Genomic DNA, 12,366 nt, shown 5'->3' with positions numbered 1-12,366 from the left:
CTGCTCAGGTGTTATGATAGCCCAGGTTGCTCTAATAGTGGCTTTTATCTCTTCTGAATTGTTGGGTCTGGTGTATTGCATCTTCTTCTTCACAATACCCCATAGATTTTCTATGGGGTTAAGGTCAGGAGAGTTTGCTGGCCAATTAAGAACAGGGATACCATGGTCCTTCAACCAGGTACTGGTAGCTTTGGCACTGTGTGCAGGTGCCAAGTCCTGTTGGAAAATGAAATCTGCATCTCCAAAAAGTTGGTCAGCTGCAGGAAGCATGAAGTGCTCTAAAACTTCCTGGTATGTGGCTGCGTTGACCCTGGACCTCAGAAAACACAATGGACCAACACCAGCAGATGACATGGCACCCCAAACCATCACTGACTGTGGAAACTTTACACTGGACTTCAAGCAACGTGGATGAAGTGCCTCTCTTCTTTTCCTCCAGACTCTGGGACCTTGATTTCCAAAGGAAATGCAAAATTTACTTTCATCAGAGAACATGACTTTGGACCACTCACCAGCAGTCCAGTCCTGTTTCTCTTTAGCCCAGGCAAGACGCTTCTGACGCTGTCTGTGGTTCAAGAGTGGCTTGACACAAGGAATGCGACAGCAGAAACCCATGTCTTTCATACGTCTGTGTGTGGTGGTTCTTGAAGCACTCACTCCAGCTGCAGTCCACTCTTTGTGAATCTCCCCCACATTTTTGAATGGGTTTTGTTTCACAATCCTCTCCAGGGTGCGGTTATCTCTCTTGCTTGTACACTTTTTTCGACCACATCTTTTCCTTCCCTTCGCCTCTCTATTAATGTGCTTGGACACTGAGCTCTGTGAACAGCCAGCCTCTTTAGCGATGACCTTTTGTGTCTTGCCCTCCTTGTGCAAGGTGTCGATGGTCGTCTTTTGGACAACTGTCAAGTCAGCAGTCTTCCCCATGATTGTGTAGCCTATAGAACTAGACTGAAAGACCATTTAAAGGCTTTTGCAGGTGGTTTGAGTTAATTAGCTGATTAGAGTGTGGCACCAGGGGCCATCAATTTTGAACCTTTTCACAATATTCTAATTTTCTGATATGATGAATTTGAGATTTTCATTTGTTGTCATTTGTAATCATCAAAATTAAACAAAATAAACATCTGAAATATATGAGTTTGTATGTAATGTATGAATATAATATACAAGTTTCACTTTTTAAATGGAATTACTGAAATCAATCTACTTTTTCATGATATTCTAATTTTATGACCAGCACCTGTATGTTTCCTGATAGGCTGATGACAGTCAACAAGTTGAATGTTGCCAACACACATCAGTATTGACTGAAACATGGAACTGTAAAGTGCAATCACATGGAAAATAAAACTGCATACATACTTTATTGCAGAGTTAAGTGTGAGCATTTATGATTGATATTTTATTGGGAAGAGTTGTGCTGAATCCCTGCAACCCCACATCAGATTGCTTCCTCAGGAGACTTCAGATACAATTATTTTTTTTTAAAGTGGGATCAATTCTCTTTCGGACAAAAATCATTCATTCATATGAGGAAAATCACATTAAGACTCCCTTCCCTTTTTTGCTCTTAGTGGTGATACCTAAGAGTCTGATGGGAGGATAAAAATTGTATGTGCACAATATTGCTTTATGCACATAAAAAAAAGGAAAACTTCTTTCTACATGTCATAACAGCTGCTTTTTCCTGTAAAGACTATAAAGTTGTTTAAAAGTTAACACCCATCATAAAATTTACATTTTATCTTGACTAAATTCAAAATTTAGAGCATCTCTTCTGGCATTTTGATTCAGTGTCCCTATCCGTTTTAAGCGTTTAATATAATCTAAATCTCTCAAATTGTTGGTTAGCTTGACCTTTGTCCTGAAAATTTCAGTTTTCATGATTTCTGTAATATTTTCTACTATAGTATCCATGGCCAGCTACTTTGAATTTTTTTTGCTTTATTTCCTTGCTTCAATTGCCCTCTGCTGGACAAATGTAGCATCAGCAGTCATCCTCCTGAGTGGGTTGGCAATATAAGCATTTAATGTAATTTCCTTTGTCCCACAATGGGAAATTCTCTGCATTTTGACCCATCCCTTTGGGGAGCAGCGGGCTGCCATTGTGCAGCACCCAGGGAGCAGTGTGGGGGTTAAAGGTTTTGTTCAGCAACCCTAAGCTTAGGCTGTGTGGATCCAACCAGGTACTTGCAACCTTCTCAAAGCACAAGCGCACTGCTCTAACCACAGATAATATTGCAGTCTGACTTTACACTTGTTGAATATACATTTTCATCAATATGTTGCACCTTTTTGGCAAAATTCTGTTTGAAAACAGAAGTGACTCGGGAAAAGGATTTAAGATAATTTTATTTACATCACAAACGTAAATGGTTCTGTTTTGTCTATATTAGCAGTTCTGCCAACCATTAAACTTTCAACCATCCTGAGAAGCATGCGGTCATTTGATGGGTGCGCAAGACATAACTTTCCTGCAATTTTTCATTTTACAGCGTTACCCCCTTCAAAATATGAAAAACTTAAAATGCTGTTTGTAAGCCTGTCTGAGCTTCAACAGAAGTTTCCCCCCCCCCTTACCACTGGCGCCACCTGCTGCCCATCAGGCTAAACTACAACCAACCATCTTTCCATGTTTAACCATAACCTGCCAATAATGCCTTATGCTTAAATTTGAAATGCATTTAACAAAACCCATAAGCTTTTACTTCCCTGTAGAATGAAGAGGGCTTTAATTTAACCCTGGAAAAAAAAACATTAGCAACTTACTACCCACCACTGTGTAAACATGAAAGCTGTTTTCAAATTAAGACCTTTGAAGATTTAAAGGAGGAAATGCGCCCCTTAATACTGTAGATTGAAGGTAGGGTTTTAAAAGAGCATTTAAACTAAAATGTATGTATTCCTATGAAATAGGTGCTTTAATTGGGAAAAAAATTATCCAACATCTTAAAAGGTTCAAAGAAGTCTGTGCTATGCAAAGGAGAACAAGCGCTGGTGTTCTACTCTGGAGGCTCAAGAGAGATAAGCGCAAGTATATATAGCAATTGGTTGTAATCCACTCTGTGCCTTTCATTATCCTGTGAGTGTTCATCTCATGCTATGACAGTGAAGGGGACAGTTAACATCAATCTTAAAGGTTGTTCCCCAGGATAGATTTATTCAAGTTGGGACCATACAAACCTAGTGAATGACACAAGTAGGTATTCATATTTTTCTTTTTATATCTGGAATGACATTGGTAAAGTGGGTGCGGAACATTTTAAAATCAAAGATGCACAACATACAGCCACCTCTCACAGCTACTTCGTGAGATGCTAGTTGTTCCCATAAATAAGGCAGAATGCAATGTCCATAGAAATGGTAAGTTAATACATTTAGCCAAATTGGACAGTGACGTGACAACATGAAGATTTAGATGACTTTCTTCAGCTCATCGTACAACACCAGCACGAAGGCGCCACCCATGCCTCTGAGCACGTTGGACCAGGCTCCCTTGAAGAAAGCTTTTCCACCCTCATCGCGCAAAATCTTGCGCCAGCAGTCGATGGTACCACTGTACATGATGTCAGCTGAGGCAGGGGAAAAAAGGGAGAGGTTACATAAACAATCTAACATCTATACATAAATATGACAACCAGGCTAACCTTACAGACTTACCTCCTTTGCGTCCAGACTGCATCATCATACGTCTACGAACAGTATCGAATGGATATGAAGTCAGGCCAGCGACAGCCGTTACAGTCTGTGCGATCATCCAGCTCACCAATATATGGGTATTCTTAGGATCTGGAAGCATACCTGTAAATGCAAGAGCAGAAAAGTGTTAAAAAACCCACATGGTAAGGTTGACTGTAGACATCCAATATGTAGTCAACATACCCTTTGCTGTGTCATAGATGCCAAAGTATGCAGCCCTGTAGATGATGATGCCCTGCACAGACACGTTAAAGCCCTGGTACAAGCCCTTAACACCATCTAATTTTGAGATCTTAACCAGACAGTCACCCAGGCCCTTGAATTCTCTCTCGGCTCCTGCTTTTCCCACATCTGCTGCCAGACGGGTACGGGCAAAGTCGAGGGGGTACACAAAGCAGAGGGAGGTGGCTCCAGCAGCACCTCCGGAGGCAAGGTTACCAGCGAAGTACCTCCAAAACTGCGTGCGCTTGTCGACGCCATCGAGGAAGATCTTCTTGTACTTGTCTTTAAAGGCAAAGTTGAGGGCCTGGGTGGGGAAATATCTGATGACATTGGCAAGGTTGCCTCTCCAGAAGGAAAGGAAGCCCTGCTCCTTGGGGATGCGGACAACGCAGTCAACGATGCCTTTATACTGCTGGTCGACAGCAATCTGTTTGCTGGCATGCTGGACCTGAAAGGAGAGAAACATTAAATAATTAACAGCTGAACAAATAGCAGTCACATGATTGTTACATTGTGACCTTGTACACGAAGTTTAAGTTGGGAGAAAAGTTCATGGTTCCTTCAGTTGCTACCTCTAATCAGTGTCCCCGTGCAATCACTGATAATTACTGCATTGATTGATCTCGGACTGGCTTAAAAATCCATCAATTTAAAAAGGAAAGGGTGACCTCAAAGGTCGATGTGATTTCAGTTTTAACTTCCTGTCACGTTGTAGAACCAACCGGAGCGGATGGAAACAAGTTGACCCGGCTTTAATCGCAGCTTATGGGCCTTGATACTTTCACCAACTATGACGCTACCCGCCGCAACTTTTTGTATTAAAAAGCCCGACTCGTTATAATATTGTCACTGCAGCTAAAATATAACCGAAAAATTAAAAAGTCCAAGTGTGTGAGGGGTTTGTACAAACTGTACCAAAGCCGCTACGAGCTTTTGTCCTTTGTTAGCTAGTGCTAACAGCCGGCTAAGGTTAAGGCGTAGCGCTAACGCTAGCAGCCGGGCTCGTGTAGGTCATTGCCAGTTTAGTCGTGACCTTAGAACCGCTAACACTGAAACGGCCCGATTTTTTTAAATGAAAAGATTAGAAATACTAGTGAATGTCTAGGGAAGCGTGTGGATGAGCAATGAAAAGACTTGTCACATCAGAGTTATTCGGTAGAGCGAAACAAGCTAAGCAGCTAGCATCCCGGAAGATGATTTTTTTTTCTTACCTGAAGGAGAAGCTTCACTCTCTCGATTGGGGCGACGGCTGTTTTGGAAATGGCTGCGGAGATGCCGCCAGCCAAGAAGTCCTTGGCGAATGAGATAGCTGTTTCACTCATGTTGCGATGTTTTTAATGTGCCTTTCAGGTTACCAGTATCACACAGATTCCCCGCTGCCCTAGCTGGCTGATGGCCTTGCTCAGACGAAATGGCCGATTGAGAAGCCGCGTAGAGGATTTATCTAACCAGATAGATCGCGATAATGCACGGGAACTCGAACAGTGACTCATTGGCCGAGCCTTCGTCGTCACACGGATTTTTGCCAATGCGGTCTTGATTTGAATGACGTAGCTTAGCGTGCTCTCATTTTTTTTTTTCTCAGGAAAGCGAATTCACGTGAAGCGACTCTTACATTATGAACAGAACAGATGGAGCGAACCTCAGCAATGATTTTCATGTTCTTATCTGCTTTCCTGTTTAGTGTTACCGTAAGAGAAAAAAAACAATGTTACAAATAAACACATCTTTACTGAACCCAAATAATTTAAACCACTTTAATAAATTGGAACACAATTTATTTCTGTAACCTATTCAACATTTACTTTAATTGTGTATAGAGTAATGTATTTGAATGATTTTTTTATCTAAAAGGGACACTGCATATTCATACACAATTAAATGTAATTATGCCAGCATTATCCCAGTGGATACTTAACATCTACAGTATGTTTAATATAATAAAATGTAAAAAAAAAAAAAAAAAAAATTAAGCGTATAATTTAGGACTAATAACATCCTAGTTTAAAAAAATATATATATTACATAACCCAACCCCCTTTTTTTTTTTTTTTTTTTACACTTCTGCACAAAAGTATACCTATGGTATAGTATGTTAATTTATTCAGTGTATCTCAATAAGCCCACTCCATCAAATTCGTGATTACCCTTGATATGCTTGTGTCCAAGAAGCTCAAGCCGCTTTGGCTCATTTGCATTGTTTGGTTTGGTGTATCTCACACCCCTCTCAACAAAATACACAAAAACACACAAACAAAAAATGAGAGTCAATAAAGTAGCTGTTGGTACCTTTGCCACTAAAGTTAGTTCAGCATCACAATGAAGCTTGTAAGCAGACAGAAGGATAAAAATTCTAGAAGATTGCTGTGATTACTTAAAATTAATTTACTTTGGATATGACTCTAACATCATTAGTAACTAAGAAAACATAACCATCCCCGTACAAACTGGGACTGTAACCTTTAGGTGACACAATAAAGAAAATAAAACTTTAATAGACAAAGAGAACTTTGTACCCATGTGCATAGTCCACTGTTTTTTCTAATGATAAGACTCCTCTGACATTGTCTCCTGTTCAACAGAGGCTTAAGCCAAAGAATGTAATAGCTTTAGTCGTTGTGTTTAGTTCTTGATTGTATCTTGATACGTGGCCCTATGACTCCAGCCACTGTTCACACATTGTAAAAGCTTAAATGGCCTTAGCTCAAAGCCGTCTTAAGGCTAATTCTTCTGTCCTGCTTGTGCAGCTTTTTATACTGAATTCTGTTCATCCACTTAACTTGTAATTGATATATTTGGATAACTACTATATGACTAGTCAGGGGCGGATCTAGGAAATTAGGGGTCCTAGGCAAAGACACGCAGGGGGCCTTCTGAATTGAGAAGACAAAACATAAAACAGACCCATTGTACAGATACAGAAATTTGAATAAAATAGACATACATAATTTGTTCTACGTTTTGTCCCTCTCTTTTTGTCCCTTTTTTTTGTTGGTTTCCTCTCCATGTTTTGTTCTCAGTTGACTTTTCATGCTGTCTTAAAAGGAATGAAAGATTTTTTGCAGTCACTAAGCTCACTTAGCCGATTTCTCCTTCCTGTTTCCAAAAAGGTGATGGCAAGTGTAAATAACACAGTCCTTCTCTTCACTGTAGACAAGCTATAATCTGCTGATCTGTTCTCCACTTTTCATTTGTATGAAATAATAGCTGCATGGATCATGACAGCAGACAAAGAGAGAGGAGAGCAGGAGGCGGGGTTACAAATCTACTTGCTCCGGAGAGCAGAGTTCGGTGCTTTTATATGTTGCCGTGGAAATCTCCAGTAGCAGAAAAAAGTTGCTAAATTTGGCTAAAATATAAATAAAATTACTAGAGGGGTTTGAAAAATCGCAAAATACAGCAACAAAAGCTCTAAGTTTGCAACACTGCTCTTTGCATCTTTGGTTTTAAACGGTTTGCTGCTGCCTGTTTCAATCAATAAATCAATCAAAACTTCTTTATTGTCAACTACAGTTTACATTGTAATAAAAATTTCAGTTTCAGTACAGCCGTTCATCACAATACGTCACATACACTTGGGTGGGGGGACTAAGAGGGGGGAATGGATTGACTGAGGCCTTGCATGCCACAGAACGCTGTCATTCGGCAGAACGGTGCATTCTAATGGCTTCCCACCAGTTACCTGGCTTCCCAGGTCTCAGGTGGTTCCCTAATAGCGCTGCCTTTGTCTCTGTGGAGATATAGGAGAGCCACATTGGGGAAGAAAGGGGAGACCTTACTGAACATGTGTAGCAAATGGACTAATCCAATGTGGTGGACCCTGAAGGGCCTGAGACACACCTAATATTATAAGCGTTCTGATGGCATTTTAGAGAACATTTTTTAAATCAAAAACATAGTTAATGTGCACAAATAAGGAATAGTTGTATTCAACATACATGTAAACAGATTTTTTTGGGGCCCCCAAGAACTTGAGCCTAATATTGTCTAATGGTAACCCCCCAACCCCCGTGAATAGTCATGATTTGATGTTCCAATTTATTTCATATAGGTTTCATGTGTTGTTGGTTTTTTTTCTTGGTTTTTCTCTTCCAGCTAATATAGTCATTACACTGTCACAAGTACAAAGCAATAAAATGAACTCTCCGCATTTAACTCATCCCCTTAGGGAGCAGTGGGCTGCCATTGTGCAGTGCCCAGGGAGTAGTTTGGGGTTAAGAATGGCCTTGGAAGTGGGAGTGGGGCTTGGACCCAGAACCTCAGGATTCCAAGCTCTATGCACAATTGTCTATGCCCTAACCCCTAGGCCGCCACTCCCCGGCAGTTTGCTCTTTTTAAAAGATAAGTTGTGGATAGAAATTACTTTATGACCACCTTTATTTATTTGAGAATCTCACATATTATTACCAGGAAAGGATATAGCTGTGTTAAATGGCAACTAATGGTTAGTTAGTTGAAACCAAATGCAAGAAGCTCAAAATTTTTTATTTAGTCCAGATAAAAAGTACATTTTGAGATAGGTGTTAATTAAAAAATAAAATGTAAAATTTACAGAGCCGTAATTACCATTGAGGACACCAAGTCATGTCCTCTGTATTTTTTATTTATATTCTGCCTTGTGATATATAAACTAAAAATAGATTACACTGGAACTGACTGTAGGACAATAATCTAGGTCTCCCAAAAAAGGTGTTTTGTATTTACAGAGCCAACAATAAAAGACCGTTTTGACATTTTTTAGCTTGACTGAATATGTAATCCAAGTGTCTTAAATGGATTTCTTCCTAGTCATAGTTAACATGTCAGATATCTAAAATAACATTCTTTCTATCTAAAATAAACATTTCATATATCTTAAATGTAATTGTGATGTCATGTTTTTCAAACATTTTGGATACCTTAAACTGAATTCTGCCGAGGATGATCTAATATCAGATCTCCATAATACAGTTACGACTTGTTGTAATGACAATTTCAGATATCAAAAATGAATATAACATTCTAGATATCCAGAAATCCAATTCTTCACCTCAAATATATATTTCTACTACCCCGATTGGGACGAGTGTGTCAGATAATGGATGGATGGATGGATGGATGGATGGATGGATGGATGGATGGATGGATGGATGGATGGATGGATGGATGGATGGATGGATGGATGGATGGATGGATGGATTTACAGCTGCAGTTTTACTAGGAACAATTTGGTTGTGGATATCCGTAATTACTGTTCTTCCTATCTAAATTAGAAATTAGAGTTTTTATGTTACTGATTATTGATGCAACGTTTGGTTTGGCTTGAGTCAGACATTTTTGAGCACCTCAAACCAGGAAGTCATAATTCCCGCTTCCATCGTCCAACATCGTCGGAATATTTTACTCTCTGGACTGGACTCTGAACTTCTGCATTTGACATACTTTTTGGGGAAGTTTCTCGTGCAAGACGTTCTCTGTCGCCACAAAACCCCTTGCTGGGGACAAACTAATTTCCTTTTCTTTTGATTCTGTCAATTAAATTGTCACAGGCACCGATACTGCTTTCAAATCCACAGAGAGGAAGCTCAACTCATAAAACGTAATGTCTTAAACGCCTTAAACTTCGTAAGTTTGGCTATTTTTAGTCGATGATTCTAGATATCTGAAATATAGGAGTGATATTGTTTCAGATATCTCTAAAATACCAGCCCAATACTCAACAGTGTGGAAAATGAAGGAATTTGTGCTTGTATTTACATTTCAGATATCTGAAATGTTCGTTTTAGATAGGAAGAATACTAATAAAAATATCTGAAATGCATTGCTAGACAAGTTTAGAGTCACTATAATTTGTGGCAGGGAAGGGAGAAAAGATAGATGCACTGCCTAGCCTATTCAAAAGTCATAATGATGTTGTGTGCGGCCCAGCTCTCTCTTAATTATTATGATATCTTAATTTCTTTATTTACAGCAAAATACGCAACTTTCCGTCTCAAACTTTCTCAGACAGAAACCAACTTGTACCTGCAAACCACAGAAGGGGATGGTATAACACTGAAAAAGTAAATAAAAGACTGTAAACATTAAGAGCCACCAATTTGTGAGACGTTAAGAAATATTACAGCATCCTCCACTATCAATAACTACAGTGCCACCTCACCCACCTCACTTGGAGTAAATTCTACTTCTCTTCAGTCAAATCATATAGTGTTATATGATTTGAGAACTGGAGAAAGGCTGTGGCCCCACCATGACCCTGACAAGGACTATGCAGGAGTAGATGGATGGATGATAGATGGATAATTATAAAACAATAAGGCTCTCATTTGAAACTCACTTGAATTTGATAACAGTAGTAATAAGTAAAAAATTGATAAAATCATGACATTGATTTTGTATTGTGGTTCAGCAGAACTATTAGAAACACAACAAAATATAAAACAAGCAAACACGATCGGGTTCCTGAACTATGTTATTGATCAACACCATGAGGCCCATCATCACCTGCATCCTCAGGTGTTTTTGCACCATGCTAGTTCTCCCTCACTGTTTACATTTGATCACTGCTGCACTTTATGGAATAGAAATGTTAATTTACTGTCCGAGAAGCTGTTTTGTATACACTTTGTGTATACAAAATGACAATAAAAGTTGTTTAAGTCTAGTCTAAGGTCCCTGCATGATGAGGCTGATGGCCATCATGATCACGATGATCTTCATCTACATTCTCAAGTTCCGTAAGGATAAATGGTTTTAAAAACACTTAACAAAAATTATTTTTCTTTTCTTTCAGCTTGGAATTGAATCCACTTTGGCAGGCCGCTGTCAAAGTCCGGCAGAGAGTATTATGGGCTTATGTGGTGCGTTGGTCCCTCAAAGAAATAAGTCTCAACGCCTGCCATCATTTCTATGGACATGGAGAAACAATATTTTATTTGCTCTAAGGCAGGGGTCTGCATCCTTTCTTATGCAAAGAGCCATTTTACTCCAACCCAGCTAAGTAAAAGTTGCTCAGAGCCGCAAATATTACAAGGCTTTTAAATAAAACACTTTTTATTTTTTTAAATATCTGCAATAGGAAATCTGTTGCCATTTTAAACAGTGGTACATTTGATTTAATTTCTGATATTAGGAAAAAACATGACAGTTTGATAAAGAAGAAGCATTTATTTTGGATTTTGTTGTATAGGATATTATTTTATATAAAAAATAAACAAATAGTTTCCAAGGTAATGATCTCAAAACATATTCCTGGTTCTTTAATGTCCTTTTGTAGTGAAAATTAAGTTTACGTAAATTTACTATCTAAGCTTGAAGTAAAGTACTTTCAGTATAGTACATTTGCTAATGTACTGTATTGAAAACTATTAGTTTTCAGGCCACTATATAGAGAGCCATTGTAGTCCAAAGAGCGACCTGCATCTCTGGAGCTTCTGGTTGTAGACCCCTTGGCCACAGTCTCATACATCAAGTGATATTTTATCATCAGGTGACAGAACAAAATTAATGCTATCAATGTAGTTTAGGCCGTATTACTTTAACTGGCAACCCAACAAATATAATAACTCAAAATTATTTGACCAAAATTATTCATAGCCATTCAGATAGTTCAGTAAGCCTCTCTCCAAAATGTTTGTCTTAGAGATATGGACGTTGAACAGTTTTTCTATATCAACTCTTCCACAAATGGTTGTTTAAGGGAGCACTTTTAAAAATAAACAAATTATAGAAGCTGATCACTGATGAGCCATTAGTGAATTCAATATTTTACATTTCTATATGTGCTATTGTGAAATATAATGTAAGCCAAACAAATTAAACAAACATACATATTTATAAAAAAAAAAAAATCACAGACATGCCATTTTATATTCACTGAATAACTGAATTATTAATATTATTTACAGGAAAAAAGATAAGTATCTAAGGGTTTCTAAGGAGGCTCTAGGGCATGCATGCCCAAAATTGGTCCTTGAGGGCCGCTGTCCTGTAGGTTTTAGAGGTTTCTTTGCTTTATTTATGAAAAGAGTGGCCTTTAATACTACCATTAAATGTGACCGCTATCAGAACAGAAGGAGACATATATATATATATATATATATATATATATATATATATATATATATATATATATATATATATATATATATATATATATATATATATATATATATATATATATATATATATATATATAGAGAGAGAGAGAGAGAGAGAGAGAGAGATAATATTAAAATGACAACATAGTGAGATTAAATAAGATGAAAGCACCACAGCTGTTTATTAGAGGAAAAACCAGCCTAACCACGCCCCACTGCTCATCAACAACTCAGCTGTGGAGGTGGCCAGTACCACCAAATTATTCCTAGTTGTGCACAACACAGACAACCTCACCTGGTCTGTAAACACCACCTCATTGGTCAAGAGTCCACAGGAGTGCTTGTACTTCCTGCAGAGGCTGAG

The 12,366-nt window shown here is 38.5% G+C and overlaps 1 protein-coding gene across 1 annotated transcript; it reads right to left on the bottom strand.

The window, feature by feature from the left end:
* Positions 1 to 2,337: 2,337 nt before the first annotated feature.
* On the bottom strand, positions 2,338 to 5,351 carry si:dkey-251i10.1 (uncharacterized protein LOC100038774 homolog). The gene is made up of 4 exons (XM_038277617.1): positions 5,136 to 5,351; positions 3,886 to 4,372; positions 3,664 to 3,804; positions 2,338 to 3,575 (listed from the first exon to the last, which is right to left on the bottom strand). Exons 1-4 carry the CDS (start codon positions 5,244 to 5,246, stop codon positions 3,418 to 3,420), a joined length of 897 nt encoding a protein of 298 aa, XP_038133545.1. The 5' UTR covers positions 5,247 to 5,351; the 3' UTR covers positions 2,338 to 3,417.
* Positions 5,352 to 12,366: the final 7,015 nt, after the last annotated feature.

This window comes from Cyprinodon tularosa, unplaced genomic scaffold (genome assembly GCF_016077235.1).
Source record: "Cyprinodon tularosa strain WSP-4 unplaced genomic scaffold, ASM1607723v1 ctg101, whole genome shotgun sequence".
Taxonomy (NCBI): domain Eukaryota; kingdom Metazoa; phylum Chordata; class Actinopteri; order Cyprinodontiformes; family Cyprinodontidae; genus Cyprinodon; species Cyprinodon tularosa.
Note: the sequence above shows the minus strand (reverse complement) of the source record. Positions and strands in the feature narration are given on the sequence as shown.

What these genes read in the sequence shown, in the direction of transcription:
- si:dkey-251i10.1 (XM_038277617.1), bottom strand. Translation starts at nt 5,246, where the DNA reads ATGAGTGAAACAGCTATCTCATTCGCCAAGGACTTCTTGGCTGGCGGC. An exon ending in GAGTGAAGCTTCTCCTTCAG is followed by an intron (nt 4,373 to 5,135) that starts GTAAGAAAAAAA and finishes CTCTCCTTTCAG; the next exon opens with GTCCAGCATGCCAGCAAACA. An exon ending in CATCTATGACACAGCAAAGG is followed by an intron (nt 3,805 to 3,885) that starts GTATGTTGACTA and finishes TTGCATTTACAG; the next exon opens with GTATGCTTCCAGATCCTAAG.